General features: G+C 43.8%; 1 protein-coding gene across 1 annotated transcript; it reads right to left on the bottom strand.

Annotated features, from left to right (window-relative positions):
- Nucleotides 1-1,130: 1,130 nt before the first annotated feature.
- On the bottom strand, nucleotides 1,131-21,837 carry zc3h6 (zinc finger CCCH-type containing 6). Its single transcript, XM_079512923.1, has 15 exons — nucleotides 21,671-21,837; nucleotides 17,393-17,603; nucleotides 16,332-16,454; nucleotides 15,405-15,642; nucleotides 14,692-14,849; nucleotides 13,270-13,398; nucleotides 12,697-12,811; nucleotides 11,260-11,369; nucleotides 9,796-10,058; nucleotides 8,248-8,666; nucleotides 7,177-7,371; nucleotides 5,258-5,514; nucleotides 4,149-4,424; nucleotides 3,667-3,845; nucleotides 1,131-2,145 (listed from the first exon to the last, which is right to left on the bottom strand). The coding sequence occupies exons 1-15, from the start codon at nucleotides 21,775-21,777 to the stop codon at nucleotides 1,194-1,196; spliced, it is 3,732 nt and encodes a 1,243-aa protein (XP_079369049.1). The 5' UTR covers nucleotides 21,778-21,837; the 3' UTR covers nucleotides 1,131-1,193.
- Between the last annotated feature and the right edge of the window lie 425 nt (nucleotides 21,838-22,262).

Genomic DNA, 22,262 nt, shown 5'->3' with positions numbered 1-22,262 from the left:
GTCTACACACTGTGTACTGTGTACAGTGAGTGTACACAGTCTACACACTCTGATGAGTTACAGACCCGTAAGCAGTGGTGGAAAAAGTAGGCTATACTCAAAGTTGGAACTACTTCGTTAGGAGTAAAAGTCCGGAATTCAAAGTGTACTTGAGCAAAAGTACTGGCATCAAAATGTACTTAAAGTGCTAATTATGCAGAATGTCCCATTTTAAGTTTTTTCAAATATATAATTTTTTTTTTACGCATTGTAGATCGGCTATTTTCAAATGGGCGAAATGTATATAGGGCTGAAGTTGTTAATGTATTGTGAGATGAAGGATTTAAGCAGTCACACCTGGCCTGAGTCAAACTAGAACTGGACTCAGAGACACAGCCAATCGCTGGCTTACCTTGTCTGAAGGTGGGAAGCATGGGAAATGCTCAAACAGACCAAATCCTGTGACCGACGACAATCCAAAAGAGGTTTGACTACTATCCCATGGTTTTAGGCGAGAAGGGCTTCACCTCTGGACGCCATTACTGGGAAGTCCAGGTGGGGGTGAGAACCGACTGGGAGGTCGGCGTCTTCAAGGGGACAGTCGACAGGAAAGGAGAGGTCAATGTGAAAAGAGAGAATGGGTTCTTTTTCATGCGGAAGAGCGGTTTAGACTACACATTTACGGCAAAACCCTTCCCCCCGGCCGACAGCTGAGAAAAGTAGGAGTCTATTTGGACTATGAGGAAGGCCGTGTCTCTTTCTATGACGTGGATACGAAGTTGCACATTTACTCTTTGACTCAGGCCAGGTGTGACTGCTTAAATCAGTCATCCTCCATCTCACATGTATGTTTTGTAATAATAATCAAAATCTACAAAGTAACTAGTAGCCTACTAGTAACTTTAGTTACTAGTAGTAACTAAAGTTTTCAAATAATTGTAGTGGAGTAAAAGTACAATATTTGCCTGTGAGATGTAGTGCAGTAGAAGTAAAAGTACAGAAAATTTGACCTACTCAAGTAAAGTACAAATACCTCACAATTACACTTATAAGTACAGTACTTGAGTACATGTACTGTACTTAGGTACTTTCCACCACTGCCTGTGAAGGGTGCATTTTGTCCCCGGACCCCCCCCCCCCCCCCCCCACACGTTGAGAGAACCAGTGTCATCATATACAACGTTTGTCCGCTTTGCCTCGCTGGGGGAGGCTTTTCACTGACAGAACGGGGAGGCGGTGGGATCGAACGTCTTGAAAACATCTTTCAGCGTCCTGTCGTCTGCCTCCTCCTCCTCCTCCTCGACTACCTCCTGTTTTGGTTCCTCCTCCTCCATCTTCTCCTCCTCCTCTTTCTCCTCCCCCGCCTCCTCCTCCAGGAGGCCTCCTCCGGCTCCCTGTGCTGCTACTTTGGCCTGTCTGGGGTCTGCTGCGTACTGCGGGCCAATCAGCACCGCCAGCGCCTGAACCGGCAGGTTGTGCACGGCGGGGGGTTTGACGGGAGACGCGGCGCCGGCGGGGGGAGGAGGAGAAGAAGGCGGCGGCACGCGGGCGGCGGGCGTGTCGGGGGCCGCCGCCGCGACCGAATCCGGAAGGCCGGAGGAGCCGTCCGAATCGGCGTTTTTTTCCGTCGTGCCGCTCGCCGCCGCAGCCTCCTCTACGGAGCCCTGCCGCGACAGTGACGCCGGCGGAGCGTCATTTTCTTTCTTGGTGACGCCGGCGGCGGGGGGGTGTTTCAGGATTCCCGTCTTTTTCGGGGGCTCCGCCGCCGCCTGGGGGTCCCTGCTGCCGGGCGTCTGCTGCTCAGTCTGGTCGCGGGGAACATACAGGCTGATGCCCCCCAGGATGGCGCTGGGACTCTCCAGCCCTCCTCCACCGCCGCCGGGGGAAGAGGAGGAGGACAGGCGAGGGGCGTACGGGGGCAGCTTGTCGGCTTCGGGCTTGGCGGGTCTGGAGGCGAGCAGGACGGCGGCGGTGGTCGCGCCGCTGGCTCTCTGCAGCCTGGGGTCGACGACCCCTCCTCCTCCTCCTCCTCCGCTGCCGGAGGACGCGTCCTTCTGGAGCGCCAGCTTGGAGTCCAGACTTAACGTTCGTTTGATTCGGGGGTCCGACGTCTTGTGATGCCGAGGGTCCAGAGGCCTGTCTGCCGAGGAGCGAGGCTCCAGGACCCTGGATGGAAGGGTACTACAGTTAATCACACTCATTGATTTAGTCCATTCTTGTCAGGTGAAACCTGACATACAACAGGCCCGTTTTCATTAGCGACCTAGTCATGATAGACTTCCCCCTTAAGCCATTTTGGGCGGGAACCCCTTTCGGTGTTAGCATTATGTTATGCTTTAGCTATTGAAAAATAGCAGATCTACAAGCTCATAGCGCGCGTGAAATTTGGACTTAGACTGTTTTTCGTCTTGTTATGAGCTAACTGCAAAAAGGCAACAACAAAACAGTGATTGAACCATGAACAGGACGTCGTAAACACATTATTTTATTTTGTTATGTCCTGTATGAGTGTCATATATATTGTGCGTACAATCCTGAATAAACAAAACTGAAAAAAGGAGAAAAAATGAAAAAATATATATACATATTTTTCAAATATGAAAAACACGCTTCTTAAATATTCGATTAATCAAAAACAATCGATAGAATAATTTCTAGGATAATGACTTAAAGCTGCTATAAGAAATAATATGTCAACATTTTAATTTTTTGGTATTCAGAGTCAGACAGCCAGCAATGAGTAAAACGCTCCCAAAAATTTTTTATTCTCTGTGACACATCTAGGTAGCCTGGTTAATAAACCAGACCGAATCAGCCGTTGGCAAAAAAAAAATTGCCTGCCAGCGGATTACGGTCTGGCGAGGCTCAGTAGCACGCCTCTTTCCTACAACCGAGAACAGGTCGGGCCAATCGGGGCACGGTATGCAATATGGGCGGGCTTTGGTACAGTGACGTTCAATGCTTGAGACCTTTGACTGACAGTAGCTCTGACCAATTGCGTCAAAGAGAAAATGTTTGAACCCGCCCCCCGGGAAATGAAATCCAAGTGGAGCCAGCCCAGACTAATATACCGCGACAGTGTTGTGTGATATTAGTCTGGCTTATTAGCCAGGCTAACATCTAGGGGCCACAATCTGCATTCAAAGATGTTCCTAGAAGCTTTTGTCATTGGTCGAAAAACACCCGGTCGAAATGGAAGTAGACAGGCAAATCGACCAATGACAAAGCTTCTAGGAAAATCTTTGAATGCAGATTGTGGCCCCTAGATGTGTCACAGAGACTTTTTTTTGGGAGCGTTTTACCCATTGCTGGCTGTCTGAATACAAAATAAAATAAAAAGGTAATACATTTTTGAGTGGTGCAAACCACTCCAATAACCAGCTTTGTCTGTATGTTTGTGTACCTGTGTACGTGTCCGTGCACAGGTGAGCATGGTTACCATGGTTAGTGTGTGACGTCACTGACATAGCTGATCAGACTATATAAGACCTTGCACCACTCAGTTCACACGGGTGTGATTTTTTGACATATTATGGGCTTTTGGTGTTTTAACTAAGCATTATGTTATACTTTAGCTATTGAAAAATAGCAGATCTACAAGCAATGCGGCACAAATCTTTGAATATATATTCTTTCAGAGGACTTATTTTTGTTGACGTCAGGCCTAAATGGGTTAACAGGCCTTACCTGGACGGTGTTCGAGGGACGCCCTCCTTCAGGCGTGCGGCGGCCAGCCTGGGGTCTATGGGCGGCGGGGAGGTGACGGCGGCGGGGGACAGCCGCTGGTGACAGTCTGGTGGCTGAGCGGCGCGGTTCATCTGAGCGTCGGCGATCAGCGGCGGCAGGGGCAGGTTGATGGAGTGCTCCTTTTGACAGCAAAATTTGATTTTATAGTTTAGTCATTGGCTTTGCCCTTTGGAATAAAGCTTAATTTTGTCCCAACTTAAATAATAATCACTATTATGGGTCCATAAAACATTTATTCAGCTCTTTTGAATGCATTAATTGCATACACTATTCGGCGATATATTTTCTGCCTAGTCGGGCCGAAACCGAATAGGCCGAAAATGCATTTTTTGCCATTTTCTGCCAAATATTTTCTGGGGCCGAATATTCGGTGCATCACTACCGTACACATTTTTAGTGAAGATCAAAATCAACTCTTATACCTGCTTGGGCTCCGGCATGGGGATGAGGTCCTCGGGGGCCCACACCACCGTCTGAGCGAACGGCGGCCGCTGCAGCACCACGTCCACCCGGATGTGGCTAAACTGCTTCAGCTGGCAGCGGGGGTCTCTCAGCGCGGCGCCGGGCCTGGCGTCCAGAGGGATGAGGGCCGCCCTGTCCCGGATCTCCCTCTCGCCTTCCTCGTCGTCGTCGCCGCCGCCGCCAGCGGGGGGCTTGTGATGTTGTTGCCGATAGGAGTTTGGTTCCGTGGGTCTCACCTGTTATTGCAGATCAGGACCATTTATTGTGGATTTTAACCCATTTTGACCTGAGATCAGATTCTAAAAATGTCTTCTACATCTCGACAGTTTTCGGAAAAAGCTATGTTTCTATGTCAGTGGTTCTTCGATTTAAAAAAAATAGCAGACCTACAAGCTCGTAGCGCGCCACTCGGTGGCGCGCTACCGAGTGTATTCAATTCTATGTATTCAATTCTTCATGAAGCCATCCAAGACATACAACACGATGTTCATGTTGGGTGGCAAGCTAGAACAGTGCTTCCCAAAGTGGGGTCTGGGGACCCCCAGGGGTCCTTGAGGGAGTTCCAGGGGGTCCCCAGCTAAATTATAGTTTGAGAACTACTGATTTGGAAGCCATCTTGTAGAATGGTCCTCAATCAGGTTAATGTGATGCCATCCCTAGTTAACCCATTTTGACCTGGGAATGATTCTACAAATGCCTTCTAAATCCTGACAGTTTTCTTGAAAAACCCATGTTTTGGTTCTCAATGTGTCAGTGGTTCTCAATATTCCATGTCAAGGACCCCCAGAATTATATGAAATTGGCCGCCGACCCCCATCTGAAAATATGTTTGTTCCAGGGTCCCTCCAGATGTAAAGATTTGAGTTAAAAATGTTCGCTCTGAAAGAATATATTCAAAGATTTGCGTCACATTTTCACGATTAAAAAAAAATAGCAGACCTACAAGCTCGTAGCGCGCCACTCGGTGGCGCACTACGAGCTTGTAGATCTGCTATTTTTCAATAGCTAAATTATAACAATGTTTAAAACACAAAAAAAGGGTTCCCGCCTAAAATGGTTTAAGTCTCACCTTCCTGGGGTCGCGGGCCAGCCGCGGGTCCACGCCGCCGTCCGGCTCCTTCCTCGCGTCCGGGGGCCGCTGGCGGGGGTCCGTCTTCATGCGCGGGTCGCTGGGCGGGACCCTGGGCTCCTTCTGCAGCCGAGGGTCTCCCAGGGCGGGGGCCGACGAGGCGGGTTTGGCTTGGGACTTCTTCTGCAGAGATTTGAGGATGGACACCACGCAGCTCCCGTCCTCGTCGTCGCTCGAATACCAGTTTGGAGTTTCGTCTGCAAAAAAATAAAAAAGGTTGAGCGCGTTGTTGCCCGATTGATTGAATACGTTTAACGAGTTGCAAACTATGTACGACAAGTCGGACAGAAACCTCTTATCTCCATATTCTACCTTTTTGTGTTCGTAAATGAACGCCCTTCTTGTTCATGCTTACAGTCGCTGCTACTTTTGCTGCTTTTGTGTGACCCTAGCCTCGGAAACGTTTTTATTTCCAGGGAGAAAAAAAAAGTCTGGGTCCGAGTCCACTTCAATTTGGCATAGAGTAGCGCAAACGTCGATCACTCTCTGCTGATTTCTGATCGTCTGCACCTTTGTTAAATTGACGTACACATGCACACCCGTACACACACACACTCCTCTATCTCTCTGTCGCTCTAATTAATTCGTCTCATGTCCAGCAGCTGCGCACAGTTTCTGCCGGCGGATCCTGCCGGGAGCTGCCTATGCCATAGAAAGCATAGGTGAGTTCCAGGCTAGTGTGACGCTGTAGTGCAGCGTCACACAAAAGCAGCAAAAGTAGCAGATTCACAAGGTCGAAAAGTGTCGCAAAACGCTGCATTTTGAGCTTGTAGATCTGCAACTTTAGTTATTTTTTAATTTGATAAAAGTCTACCCTGGGAGTCTTTTTGCTTTTACTTAATTTTCATTAAGAGATTATGACAGAGTTACAGTCACAGTGCAAGGGTTCATAATTTCACATATATCAAGCAACATAGTCCATCATCATTATCATCGGCGTCGTCCTGTTGGTTTCTATATTCATTCCATTTTTCGATGAATAGATCCTCTTGTAATCTCAACGTATGAGTTAGTTTCTCCACTACAAATATCTCCTTCAGAATGTCCAGCCACTGCTCACGAACTGGAGGTTCTGCTTTGTACCATAGCCTTGTAATTGCTTTTTACAAGCTTCCAATAATATGTAGACCAGGGAGTTTCTACTGGAACAACATTGTGCAGACTTTCTTCCTTCTTTTTCACCAAAAGATTTCGGTAATTAAAACAATGTATAGCTGATGTCTGCATGCTGAATATAGAATACAAAGTCATTCACATGGAAACCCAGTAAGAGTGAAAAACGTATTAAAGACGTGAATTAAACAATGAAAACATAACTTGTGTAACCCGTGGGAGGGAAGCTGTTCTACAGTCAATTAACTCGTGTTAGGGAGGGAAAGTGTTAAGACAGGACTTTACTGTGACCCCCTTTCCACCGGTTGGTTCCCAATGGGAACCGGCTCAGTTCTTTTTGGTTCTTAGTCCATGAGCCAGAGCTCCAAAATTGGTGGGAAAAACTAGACTAAATTAAATTGTTTATAGGAGCAATACAATTCAATCAATACATGATAACCCTTCCACAGTAGTAGCTTTTCCATATTTTCTATTATTTCGCATATTTTCCTACATCATGCCTCATTTGCATATTTAAAAATGTAAAATTTGTAATACAATAAATCATTGTCTTCATGTAAGTAATCAATTGGGGAAGTGTCATGGTGATAACAATGATTTATGTATGGTTTTGCACACTCAATTCATAATTAACGGTCCAATTTTGGACCTCTGGCTCATGGACTAAGAACCAAAAAGAACTGAACCGGTTCCCATTGGGAACCAACCGGTGGAAAAGGGGCCTAAGTGTACCTGGTCCTACTCACCTTTGTTAGAACCCATGTCCTCCTGGCCCTCTCCTCTGTGTGAGTCGTCTCCCTGCTGTGGGGGCTGTTGTTGTTGCTGCTGCTGGGTCACGTGTAAGAAGAGAGCCTTCTGAACGGCTGGAGGTAAAGAGTGCATCTGGGACTCGGCACCCATCTGCTGCTGAAGGCTCTGCATGAAGGCCAGACTGGGATCCACTGCATCCAAGAAGAGGAAAAGGATTACCGATTGAGGAATCATATTAGCTCCAGGGAATGAAAGTTGATGCACAGGAGTTCTATAACATTTTCTTGCTTTATTTGTTTCCAATTCAGTCATTATGCCAATTCTCTTAATGTGAGGGAGCCGTCAATCGGACCTGTCTGTGCACACCCCCCACACAGCCCTGAGAAGAGGTGTAATTGACTGGTTATTTTTTTTTTCTTTTTATCCCACGGTTTTGTAACCCATTTTTTCAACCCAGTGTCAATTATCTAATAATTGTAAATTGTAATCCAGTAATCGTGGGCTCTACAGTACTCCCTCCGCCAACCTGGGGAGAGCAACGGACTGACCTCATGCTTCCTTCAATGCATGAGCGTCCAAGCCGCTACTTTTCCCCTTGACGTTTGCCCACATGTAGCGCGTGGAAGGAACACGTTATTCCAACCAGTTCCTTTCCCTTCCATCAGCCTGGCTGGCCAGGGGGAGGCAGTTTAGAGACCAGGATTACTGCATGTTTTTTGTAAGGGTACCTACTATACTTATCTACCCGATTGACTATCGATGGGTTCAGAGCAGAGCAACCGACAACACCTGCGTGAGTGTTCAGGATCTTTAACCCATTTTGGGCGGGAACCCCTTCTGGTGTTAGCATTATGTTGTGCTTTAGCTATTGAGAAATAGCAGATCTACAAGCTCATAGCGCGCCACCGAGTGGCGCGCTACAAGCTTGTAGGTCTGCTATTTTTGAAAAATCGAAGAACGACTGACATAGAAACATAGCTTTTTCAGAAAACTGTCAGGATGTAGAAGACATTTTTAGAATCTGATCTCAGGTCAAAATGGGTTAATAAAATGACACATGCACTAACCTCCTTGGTTCATGGCCTGGTTTCGGAGGAAACTGCTGAAGAACTCCACGGGGTTGGGACCCATAGGCGGAAACGGGAAGAGACTCTGCAGCATCTGCAGGTCCGGCGGCATGGGAGGGAAGGGAGGAGGACTCTGCATGGTCATCGGAGGAGGATTCATGTTGGGCCGGTTGGCGTGGAAGGGCGGGGGGGGAAGTCCCGGCGGCGGCGGGAGAGGAGGGGGCGGCATTGGGAAGCCGTGCGGCGGTGGTGGGTGTTGTTGTTGTTGTCCCATCCCCGGGGGGCTCTGTGGCATGGGTGGGGGTCCCGTGGCGGGGTGGTGGTGACCCGCGGGAGCTCCAGGGGAGTCCGGGGGAGGAACGTTAGTCGTAGCGTTCCCGTCCTCCGAGCCTCCGCTGTCCCCCTGATACTGGGATCCGCTGTGGAGGAGAGCGTGAGATGACTTTATGTACTCGAACAAGAAGGCACTGGAGCAGCTCAGACGATTTAGGCCCTTATTTTATTATATCAGGGTGCAGGTAAAAAGTGACAACGTTTCGATGTGTCAATTACATCTTCGTCAGGTCACTTTATGTACTGCGCCCGAAGCAAATGTCACAAACATCCCCGTTGGAGCAATTTGATCACACGGCTAGGACCAGTCACACATTTTAACTACTGTAAAAGTATCAATACTGCAATTCAGAAATACTCTGTTACAAGTCTGGAATTAAAAACCGACTTGAGTAAAAGTACAAAGGTATTGGTATCAAAAAGTAGAAAGTACTCATTATGCAGGAATGTCCCGTTATTATGCGATGCGATGCATTGTGATCTTGTAGATCGGCTATTTTCTAAATAAATGGCCGAAATGTATATGGGGCTGAAGTGGTTATGTATGTTACGTAATGATAACCAAAATCTACAAAGTCACTCACTAGTAAGGTTTTCAGATAATTGTAGTAGAGTAAATGTACAATATTTGCCTTTGAGATGTAGTGGAGTAGAAGTAAAAATACTGAAAACTGTAAATACTCCAGTAAAAGAACAATACTCTGAAATGTGTACTGAAGCACAACACTCGAGTAGATGTACTATAGTAGTTACTGTCCACCACTGGTCATGACTGGGCAACTAACTTAACCCATTTAGGCCCGACGTCGAACTTTAAAAAATGTCTTCTAAATGGTGACAATTTTCTAAAAACCTCATGTTTCTGTATCAGTGGTGCTCAATATTTCATGTCAAGGACCCCAAACATGATATGTAATTGGCCGCCGACCCCCCATCTGAAAATATGTTGTTCCAGTGACCCCACCCCAGAAGCAAAGATTTGAGTTAAAAACATTCTCTGAAAGAATATGCATTCAAAGATTTGAGCCACATTTTCAAGATTTAAAAAAAATAGCAGACCTACAAGCTCGTAGCGCGCCACTCGGTGGCGCGCTATGAGCTTGTAGATCTGCTATTTTTCAATAGCTAAATTATAACATAATGCTAACACCAAAAGGCGTTCCCGCCCAAAATGGGTTAAAATACATCGTACGAAACCGACATGGACAGCTGTACCTCAGAGCAATCTTCTGCGCCAAATCTACAGTAGGCTGAACTTTGATTTCAAACAAAGACGGGATCTTCTTGCCCACTTGGCCAGAGGCTGCTGTGTCCGCAGTGGGGCTGCTGTGGCCAGGGGCGTGGCCAGGGGTGTGGCCAGGGGTGGGCAGCAGGCCGACGCCAGGCGGGGGCTTCGGTAACGGGGCGATGCCCTGCTTCCTTAGATCCTCCAGCTCCAGCTCGTCGTCGTGGGCGTTGTCCTCCTCCGTGTTTATGATCTGGGAGAGTGTGATGATTTTTGATTGAAAGGTTATGAATTATGCTCATCTGTGTCACCTCATAGCTTCTACAAGCTCATCTGTGTCACCTCATAGCTTCTACAAGCTCATCTGTGTCACCTCATAGCTTCTACAAGCTCATCTGTGTCACCTCATAGCTTCTACAAGCTCATCTGTGTCACCTCATAGCTTCTACAAGCTCATCTGTGTCACATCATAGCTTCTACAAGCTCCTAGCTCATCATCTGTGTCACCTCATAGCTTCTACAAGCTCATCTGTGTCACCTCATAGCTTCTACAAGCTCATCTGTGTCACATCATAGCTTCTACAAGCTCCTAGCTCATCATCTGTGTCACCTCATAGCTTCTACAAGCTCATAGCGCGGCACCAAGTGTCGCGCTGCGAGCTTTTAGAGCTGCTATTTTTGAAAATGTGTGTAAATCTTTGACTACATATTCTTTCACAGCAAAAACGTTTTGCTTCTGGGGGGTCCCTGGAACAACATATTTTGAGATGGGGGTCCACGGCCAAATACATAATTATCATTCTGGGGGTCCATAGTTTCCATATAGTGACATAATAGAAACATAGGTTTTTTTCTGAAAACTGTCAGGATTTAATTAGAAGACATTTGTAGAATCAGGTTCTCAGGTCTTTACGGGTTAAAAGTCATGCAATGTTATATCTCTTGGGGGCAGACCCAAATGTAAATATGAGCTCTGCTCATAGGAAACTATTTGATCTATTTAGATTCTTGGCAAAGAAATGTATCTTAATTTTATGGAAGACAGATGACATACCTTCAGAACATATGTGGACGGCCCAAATAATGTCACTATTACCACTGGAGAGACTTAAATATGAAATACAAAATAAGGCAGATGTATTCGTAGAGGTATGGACCCCCTTTTTGGATTATATCGAAGAGAGCAGTTGACGGAACCCACCTTCACTTGCACACATGCATTTCACAACCCTGTACCACTTGGAAATTATTATTATTATTACTTTTTTTTTTCTTTTCTCTTTTCTTTTCTTTGTTTCTTCATTGTTGTTTTTATACAGATTGTTGTTAGCATTTTTTAAGTAACTGTCTTGTATTGTGTTGTGTCTTGTATTGTGTTGTCCTTGTGTCCATGTAAAAAAAAGCCTCAAAATAAATGATGATAAAAAAAAAGTCATGCAAGCCTTGGTTCTTGCCTTATTCAGCAGATCTTTGGTCACGTCATTCAAGGCATCGTGGGAGAACTTGCAGTTTTCTCCCTGGTAACACTTGGCTCCTGTATGGAAGAACTTGCATGGATATTCATGTGCAAGGAGACGTTAAGGAGCTGTTATGAAGCATTACTGAATCAGCAGAAAATAGCTCATTTACATAACAACGGATGTTAGCCCATTTTGGGGCGGGAACCCCTTTTGGTGTTAGCATTATGTTATGCTTTAGCTATTGAAAAATAGCAGATCTACAAGCTCATAGCGCGCCACCGAGTGGCGCGCTACGAGCTTGTAGGTCTGCTATTTTTGAAAAATCGAAGAACGACTGACATAGAAACATAGCTTTTTCAGAAAACGGTCAGGATGTAGAAGACATTTTTAGAATCTGATCTCAGGTCAAAATGGGTTAGTTGATTAGGGCAGCGATTCCCAACCTGTAGGCCGGGGGCCCCCTGGAGGGCTGTGAGGATATTACCAGCAGGCACCCCCAAATTGGCAAAACATTAGATTTTATTGATAACATTAACATAAAATAATTTGTGATAAATAGGAACTTAACCCATTTAGGCCTGACCTCAAAATTTTAAACAATTCTTCTAAATCCTCCAGTTTTCTGAAATAAATATTTTCACGATTTTTCAAAAATAGCAGACCTACAAGCTCGTAGCGCGCCACTCGGTGGTGCGCTATGAGCTTGTAGATCTGCTATTTTTCAATAGCTAAATTATAACATAATGTTTAAAACACCAAAAGGGGTTCCCGCCAAAAATGGGTTAAAGCGGCACTGTGTAGCCTAACTATTATTTAATGAATAAAATGTAATTTTGTCCAATCTGTATCATGGTAGAGTATGTTAACACTTTGACTACTATTCACGAGTTGCTCGAGTTAATTAATTGTAGAACACTTTCGCTGCGATTCGTGAGTTGCCCGAGTTATGCTTTCATTGTTTAATCCACGTTTTTAATCAGTTTTAAGTCATACGGGCAATCCACCGGACAGAATGGGATATGAGACGTGTTGACGATGTCATCGCAAAAAGGTCCGTGGCGCCGGCGTGCAAAGGGTTATGGGAAATTGAGTCCCTGTTGTTTACAATGGGAAAGCTGCCTAGCAGCGCGTGGCCGCCCCCCAAATGGGGGTCCACGGGCTAATTAGTGTCATTTTGGGGGTCCTTGACATGAAAAAGTTTGGGAACCACTGGTGTATACTACATTTGATCCAAGCGAGAACACCATCGATTGATTGATTGATCATTAAAATAAATAAATATAAATAAGCATGCTATGACAATGCACGTGGCCCACTAGATGGGTGGGCCGTGGACACTTTTGAGATTTTCAAGTGGGCTATAACTACAGTATAGAACATTGGTTCTTTTGTGAAAAAGGGCCCTTCTGTTCATCATTTATAGAAGGATATTGTGCATGTAAATGCAATTGTCCCCTTTACTGCAGTATCCTTGGAGGTAGAATTTACACAGTTCCTTTTTCTTATCGGGAACAACCAGGTCATGCTCGAACTTACACTGCTCTCCCTGAAAAGAGTAAAGAGTTACAAGTCAACTGTCAGTGAGAAAAGTATTTTAAGTTGAGCAGGCGTACGTACACACTAGGGTTGCAACAGTTCATCATATCAATTTAATCTATTATAAACAACTAGCCCTTACCCGTTGTGAGATATTGCCCCCCCCCCCCCCCCCCCATTGTGGCCGCAGGGGGTACTGCGCCCTGGGTGCGTTTTCGCATTTTTAATTCACTAATAAATTCATTATTAAACATTAATGTGTCAAATCGAAAAAAGTGGGAGTGATTGGTGCAGGCAGTGAGGAGATATGGCGATGTTTCTGACAGACACACACATTCAGACATTCAGACAGACATTGTCAGAATTGTAGTATGATAATCCATAATTTAGTAAACTATTTGGAGTCAGGTTACTAGTACACATACACAACTTACACCCAAAGGATAAACAGCGTTGATACAAACGTACCTTGATGCATCGACCCTCGAGGAAATATTTGCAGATATATCTGCCGTTGTGTTCGACCGTGTGCTGATTGATGAACTCCTTGCTCATGATTGGTCGTTTCTTTTGGAAACCAGAGGGATTTTTACCTTCCTATGGACAAAAAAAATGTGTGAACTTGTGTTTTTTTTCTCTCTCTCACAGCAGAGAAGCTAACACACACAGACAGTGTAAGCACACCTAAGATTCCATGCGCGGACTAAGATTCCATGCGCGGACTAAGATTCCATGCGCGGACTAAGATTCCATGCGCGGACTAAGATTCCATGCGCGGACTAAGATTCCATGCGCGGACTAAGATTCCATGCGCGGACTACGATTCCATGCGCGGACTAAGATTCCATGCGCGGACTAAGATTCCATGCGCGGACTAAGATTCCATGCGCGGACTAAGATTCCATGTGCGGACTAAGATTCCATGCGCGGACTAAGATTCCATGCGCGGACTAAGATTCCATGCGCGGACTAAGATTCCATGCGCGGACTAAGATTCCATGTGCGGACTAAGATTCCATGCGCGGACTAAGATTCCATGTGCGGACTAAGATTCCATGCGCGGACTAAGATTCCATGCGCGGACTAAGATTCCATGTGCGGACTAAGATTCCATGCGCGGACTAAGATTCCATGTGCGGACTAAGATTCCATGCGCGGACTAAGATTCCATGCGCGGACTAAGATTCCATGCGCGGACTAAGATTCCATGCGCGGACTAAGATTCCATGTGCGGACTAAGATTCCATGCGCGGACTAAGATTCCATGCACGGACTAAGATTCCATGCGCGGACTAAGATTCCATGCGCGGACTAAGATTCCATGCGTGGACCAAATGGAAGGGTCCATTTGGTTCCATTTGTACACTGTCAAGAGTTATGGGGATCAATGGCCTAATGCCGAACCACGGTCGGGGGAACTGCAAAGACACACATTAGCGCTGTGCAGTGGTGTAAAGTAACTAAGTACATTTACTTAAGCATTGTACTTAAGTACAATTTTGAGGTATTTGTACTTTACTTGAGTATTTCCAATTTCCAATACTTTTACTTGTACTCCACTACATCTCAGAGACAAATATTGAGACAGAACTCAGAGACAAATATTGTAGATCTGCCATTTTCAAAAGCTTTTTAGTTTTAATACATTTGAAAGCTTGAAATGGGACATTATGCATAGTGAATACCTTTGGTACATTTTTATTCCAATACTTTTATACTTTTACTCAAGTACACTTTGAATTCTGGACTTTTACTTGTAACAGTCTAACAGAGTAGTTCTACTGTATATTGCAGTATTGATACTTTTACTTAAGTAACCACTGGCGCCACTGTCCACCACTGGCACTGCGACCTAACACTGAGAGAACAGATGCATGTGGCTTTGCTTACCGGCTTCATCATGCCTCCCTCAGTGGCCTGATCTCCACCTCGACCTCGGCCTCGACCTCCCCAGTTCTTGCCCTTCGGCTTCTTGTTGTTGTTGTTCTTATTGAGCATGCCTCGCCCTCGGCCTGTTCCGTTCCCTCTGCCACGCCCCCTCTGGCCAACTGAAAGAAATCATGAACGATGTCAGGTTATTTTTTTCTCCCTTTTTCTTTCTTTTTTTTTTTTAAAGGTCAGTTTCAGTGTAGATTATAATAATAATCATCATATGAATGATAATTACTATTATTCATATGATTATTATTATATTTCTATTTTTTTTATCCTCTTTTACATTTTTATCCCACAATTTTTTTGCAACCCATATTTCCACCCAAATTCAATTAATCTAATGTAATCCCTGGGCGCTACACTCCCTCTGCCAACCCGGGGAGAGGAACGGACTGACCTCATACTCCCTTCTATGCATGAGGAGTCCAAACTCATATCTTTGCTTCTAGAGGTCCCTGGGACAAACCATTTTTTATGCGGGTCCGCGGGCCAAATACAGATCATTTTCGGAGTCCTTGACATGAAAAGGTTTGAGAACCACTGACGTACAATTTTACAAACAGGTTTTGTAGAATCAGGTCCTCGGGTCTTAATGAGTTATAAAGAAGTGACTACAGTGTTGACAGCTAATCGGAAACAGGTGAAATTCGAGGACAAAAGATTCGTACATTGCTTGTGTTGTCCCCTCATGTTACCCCTCTTGGCATGGCGCCCCCTGCTGTTGGCGTGACCAACGGAGTCTTTGGCGTGCTGATAGTCGGACATGTCGTCCGTGTAGTCGCCGTCCTCCTCCTCTTCGTAGTCGTACTTGTCATCGCTGTAGTCGCTGTACTTGTCGAAGTCGCTGCTCTTGTGCTGCGGCGACTTCTGCGAGTTGCCGTGGCCCGCCTTCGAATCGCGCCCGTGCTGGACACACAAAACATCATAAGGCTCAATGTAGCCAGCATTCATCTGCCTTTGCAATGCATATTGCCCCAGGCAAGCAGATTAAGTTTGGAACCTCTCAATTGTGGGAGGACGTCTTCACGGCCGAAATTGCTACGACCAACCAGATGCGTCTGGAACCAGGCTATAACCAACCAAGGCCCGGTAAGCAAATATGGGGGTATATATGGGGGTAGATTGGCTATTTTCAATTACACACACACACACCCTGAACTTTGAACATTGACGGCCGCCCGTCAGGGACATCTGCTGGCAAATTCCTATGTCAAATATGGGATTTGTGGACTCTTACATCACTGTCCACAGGAAAATCAGAGCACTTGTTTGAGCCAGAAAACCCCAGACCACAGAAAATCTAATGAATGTTAAAAGTTCCGTTTTTTTGGGTGCAATTGAGCTCCATGCAATACCTCTTGTCTTGCCCTACCCAACTAAAAAGGCAGGATGACCACCTCTAACCACCCTAACCACTGCAACTGTGTTGGTAATGTATAACAACAACCAACCACCAGTGTCGGTCTGCGGGACATGCACCACCAGTCCGCGAATTCCAACTTCTGTGTTTTGGTACAATTCATGCACAACTACCACGTGACTAACTGTATTGTAGGTCTCTGCAAAACCAGTTTAGGGCTGATAGAGGAGCTCACCTGAGAGGTCTGGCCATCAGGCTCTCGGTTGGAGGCCTGGCTCTTCCTGGGTTTTGGCCTCTCATCCCAGTCATCGGCAGAGTCGTAGCTGTCAGAACTGGAGGTGCTGGAGGGGGAGTGGTGCTGAGGAGAGGAAAACACACGACACGACACGTCGCATTCACCATGTGTCGTGAGGTTGTGGATCGGTTATTTTTAAATTTCAAAAAGTATTATTGGGTTAAAGTGGTTAAATGGACCCCACTTTGACAACCAGTGCCGTAATTGACAGTGGTGGAAAGTAACTACCGGTAAGTAAATTTACTCAAGTAGCCTACTGTACAATTTTGGGGTATCTATTCTGTACTTTACTTGGGTATATTGGAAACTTTAGATACTAGTTATGTTGATTATTATTACAAAACCTACATACATTTTGGCTATTTGAAAATAGCTGATGCGACGCATTGTGAGCTTGTAGATGTTATTTTCAAATAATTGTTATACATTTAAAAACTTGAAATGAAGAGATTATAAATATTCAAATGTAATATATGATTGTGCGATATGTGGGTAGATAAGCATGTGCGACGGTGTATATGTAAAATTGTAAATATATATTGTATGTTCTGTAATGTGCATTTTCTATCCATTCTTCTCCTTGATTTACTATCCCCCATTTACTACCCCCCCCCTTTTTTTATTTTACTCTGATGTTGCTGCTGTCTCTCTGGGGAGACGATGTGAATGTTGTATTGTGAACACAATGATGACAATGACAATAAAAAACAATAAGTTGCAACAACAAAAATTTGACATTCTGCATGAAGAGTACTTTCTACTTTAAGTACATTTTGATGCCAATACTTTTGTACTTTTACTCATTCAGACTTTTACTTATAACGGAGTATTTCTTTATTGCAGTATTGATCATTTTACTCAAGTACAAAATGTGAGTACTTTTTCTACCACTGCTAATTGATAGCCCTATACAGAAAACTTGCTAAAGGTCAGGGTGATGAGATGAGATCATGAGAGAGAGTGGTCGTAGTGTGTTGCATTATGGGTCGTGTAGTTCTTACCCGTCTCCTCCTTTTGGACCGTCTCTTTTCTCGGGTCTTTTTAGATCTTTTCCTCGAGTGTCTGTGAATCTTGTCTTCTTTCTCTTTGCCTTTCTCCTTCTCTCTGTCCTTTTTCTCATCGTCTTCATTCACCTCCTTGCTTTCTTTATGTTCTTCTTCGATTCCGATCCCTTCGTCATCTATTTCCCCATCTTCCAATTCACCGTCCTCTCTTTAAAAAGAAGCATACCGTCAGTATGAACTAAAGCCAGATTTATCAGTCATCTCAGTAGAAATTGATGCCGTTTGTATTGGTTATTTTCTTAAGAGATCACTCTATGGATTACTTTTTAGATTCATTGAAGTCGAGAATCATCATTTTTTTATTTTCTATATATCAACAAATCAACAAAAAATAAATCGATTTGTTTTTTTCATATCGTTTTGTATGTAACATTTCCCATGAATCCTGGCCATCATTAATGTCAGGGAAAATGTTTTAATTTGCCAGGAACATTCCTTTGGCTTTGGTCAAGTTGAAGGTCAAATCTAATGTGGTTTTGGTGAAATTAGGACACACTGGCTGAGCCTTTCATGACTGAACGTTCTGTATGTTCCCTGTCCCAGACAGGGATCTGTTCTCCTTATCTGCATATGTATTAAATGATAAGGTGAACATATTGTCACTGTTGGGCAGAAATGTCAGATTATTTTTTTCTGTAAATGAATGCCTGTCACACAAATGTATCAAAAATAGCTGATCTACAAGCTCTTCTGAGTGCGTTGCGCAGCTTGTGTGCTGTTTTTGCTACTGTTGTGTGATACTCTTTTGTGACGAAGTAGGACATTAATTTATGGAAGAAGTAAAAACATAAAAAGTTGATCAAAAATATTGAGATACAAGGTTTCTGCCTGATAATTATATGTTAAAACGGTAGGTAAGTGGTATTCCTTTGTTAAACCATTTTGGGCGGGAACCCCTTTTGGTGTTTTAAACATTGTTATAATTTAGCTATTGAAAAATAGCAATCTACAAGCTCATAGCGCGCCACCAAGTGGCGCGCTACGAGCTTGTAGGTCTGCTATTTTTGAAAAATCGTGAAAATATTTGTTTCAGAAAACTGGAGGATTTAGAAGATTTTTTTTTTTAATTTTGAGGTCAGGCCTAAATGGGTTAAAATAAGGGACACACTTTTCTTTTTCACTTTAAAATAAGTGTTAAATAACTATATATTATTAGTAATCATTGCTATATTGCTATAAATCATTGCTCAGTAACAGGTCTGTCTCTCCAGCTCTTTACAGAAAATGCATTTTCAGGAGAGAGAACTCATGCAAGATAGAGCAAGTGAAATTACATTTTTCATTTTAAGCTGATTACTGGTTACTCTCGTCGGATTGGTGGAAACTGTGCAAGCCATCTTAAAATGTATGTTCCATTTATCAAAGAGCTGGCGAGATGGGGGGAGGGACCCCTGTTATTGAACAAGCACTCTAGAGAAATGAATACCATAACAATATAGTGCTTTAACCTTTAACATAAATTGACCAAAACATATAGCTTACCCTACCTTTAACACATTTTGGGCGGAAACCCCTTTTGGTGTTTTAAACATGTTATAATTTAGCTATTGAAAAATAGCAGATCTACAAGCTCATAGCGCGCCACCGAGTGGCGCACTACGAGCTTGTAGGTCTGCTATTTTTGAAAAATTGTGAAAATATTTATTTCAGAAAAATGGAGGATTTAGAAGATTTTTTTTAAATTTCGAGGTCAGGCCTAAATGGGTTAACCGGTCCTTTATCATTTAGTAAAGGTAGAGATAATCAGAACAGATCCCTGTCTGGGTCTAAAACATACAGAACTTTCAGTCATGCAAGGCTCAGCTTTTCCCCATGGGCCAGTGTGTCCTAATTTCACCAAAACCACATTAGATTTGACCTTCAACTTGACCAACTTGACTTGGCCAGGGACTGGATTCAATGGGGCTTGAGTCAAGTGTGTCTCAGATTATCTTCAATACAAATCCAAAGATCACAATGAAATCTATTTTTGTGCTAAATGACAAATTTCCATAGCATAGTACTTATTATTAATGAATTAACTGGCATTATAGGTGTAAAGTACAAATGTACTTTATTCGAAACGCACTGTAATGTTGAAACTCTATTAATAATAATGGCCATGCGAGTTCTATAGTGCAGTAGTTTTCAACCTTTTTCATATTAAGGCCCATTATTTATTCATTCATCATTTGAGCCACGGACCACCATTTGATGAGATTTAGCCTCTCAGAACCAAAACTAAAGAATATTTTGTTGTCGGATAAGATTCCATCCACATGCCATGCTGTATTGATGTCGGTACCATTAGGAGAGCTAACGGGCAAACGTGTTGATCAAAATAACAATTATTCTGCATTGTCTAATTGTGTAGACATTTTGTAAATTAAATAATGCAGATGTTTAACAATAATTTAACTCTTGAGAGCGTAAAATGAAACCAAATGGACCCGTAAAGTTAAAGATCTATAAGGGTTAATTTGGTTACGAACTCTCCATCATTTAGCTGGGGACCACCTGGAACCCCCTCAAGGACCACTGGTTGAAAACCACTGCTATAGTCCTAACTAAACATGTACTTTGTGTTCTCAGATACTATAGAAACTGTGCAATTATTGGTAACAAATAGTATCTTCTGCTATAGAGATGGCTATGAGCTCACACAGAGAGAGTAGAAATATGGCAGGGCTGGAAGAAACTCACTTTGTTTGAAATATATTACAAAAAAAGTTGCAAGCAAGCGTGCTGACTTCTTGATTGAAATAGCTGATGAACTTAGGTTATTACTTTAACCCATTTTGGGCTGGAACCCCTTTTGGTGTTAGCATTATGTTATGCTTTAGCTATTGAAAAATAGCAGATCTACAAGCTCATCAATTGTTGTGTGACAGGTTTAAAACATGGGTTGATGAGGAGGTATGGTCAAGAAATGTCTTCCTTGTATGACAGTTTTGTTTCAAATGGATGAAATCACGATTGCTGTAAGCTACTGTAAATGGCCAATTAAGAGCATGCTAGACAGGAGTCGTGTCCAAATAGTTCATGCACATTTTTCCTTGATATGAGCACTGTGCCCACGCCCCACGGTGATGTATCACATTCTCTTTGTAAAATGTAATGGCAGCTACTGTTGAGAAACCTGACAGGTAACAAACACCATAGGAGATAATGTCCTCCCATTATCCCATACATTCTCTGTTCTGTTGCTCAGAGACAAATTTGCCATCATCACTTCTGACACAAATGCACTATCCCGTTGATTCTCAACCTATTTGTGTCGTTTTTGTCCCCCAAGGACCTCCAGTTTATGTATTAGGATTTATAGGATTTGCGCGTTTGTGTCCGAGTGTACAAGAGTAATTTGGACCTTTACACTCTAGGAGTTTACCGATCTCTAAGGGTCAATTTGGTTCCCAAGAATCCCAAAAATCAGTCCCCAGTTTAGCTGGAGACCCCCTGAACCCCATCAACAACCCCTGGGGGACCCCAGGCCCCATATTGAGAACCACTGCAATATCCAATGGCAATCAGAAAAAAACTGATTTTCAAGTCAAACATTGTACACTGAATTTAGGAAATGGCCTCCATCCATAAAATGTGTCATGTTGAAAGTTAACATGTATAGCCTACACTTTAACATGATCATGGGGCAAAGTGATAATTACAAGCCAAGATAACCAGTAACATACCCCTTTGAGAGGTAAATAACGTGGTGTTATATTGACCACATGGCTTGGAGTTGGCGGGCTTCTTGAAGCTTAGCCAAAAGCCACTCATCATAATAACATAATCATAATCCTGCGGAAAGCACTACCGCGATATTGCCGCTAGGGGGTGTCAACGTGCGAGGATGGGCGTGGCATACTACAAAAAAAAAGGAAAAAAACAACATTAAATATTATTTGCATAGCCTCCTGCAGATGGCAACAATGAAGCCATGATAATAATCCCAGTGCACAATAACACAATGATGATAGTCTAGCTACACGTATATGTGGCATGGACATGATCATGGAAAAACATGGTGAGCATGGTTAACTGCACCGAAAAAGGCATGCAGAAAAAAATAATGTGTGGGGGGAAAAATAAAATCCTGCTGGAATTAAGTGTCTGCCCTGTAATAATGATAAAATAAATAAAACAAGCAAGCATGTAGAAGACCCACAGCACCGGAATTCACGCACAGATGACGAGCGTAATATATATTTAAGAATTGCATAAGATTTGTTACTCGACCTTTCTTCCCCTGCAAGCTCAGAGTCTGTCATGTTTTTGTCAAGAACAGGGGCTGTAGTAGTAGTAGTAGGAGGGGGACTGGAAACAACAAGGCTCACAGTAGCCATCCTTGTTCGCCTGTGTCGGTAAACAAGAGTGAAATTACTCAATTCACTCGAAAGGAGACGTTGTTGTGTCTGTTGTTGTTGTTGTGAGAGAGAGAGAGATGCTGCAAAGATGTTCAGTCACAGACTGGAAATGGAAAAAAACTCACGGTTGTTACCATGTCTCGACACAGAGAGACGAGTAAAACATTGTCCTCTTTACCATGTCAGACAACAGAGAGACGTTTTTTTTGTTTAACTCAAGTGTTCACACAGCTTGAACGCCCCGCTTTGCCATTTAAATGTCCCGTCGGTAGACAGTAGTCAGCGGCCATGGTGAGCTAGAGGAGACGGAGGGATAGAGACACACACAAATGGAACCATCATGGTCGTTGGTTTCAGCATCTTCCCAGTGTTTCTCAACACAGACATCATTCTCAAAATGGCTTCTGGAGCGAGAGAGAGAGGGCTTGTATGTGGAACATTCCTGGCTAATGCACTCCGTCCGC

The sequence above is a fragment of the Electrona antarctica genome, assembly GCF_951216825.1.
Source record: "Electrona antarctica genome assembly, chromosome: 10".
Taxonomy (NCBI): domain Eukaryota; kingdom Metazoa; phylum Chordata; class Actinopteri; order Myctophiformes; family Myctophidae; genus Electrona; species Electrona antarctica.
This window is presented reverse-complemented; position numbering and strand designations above follow the sequence as displayed.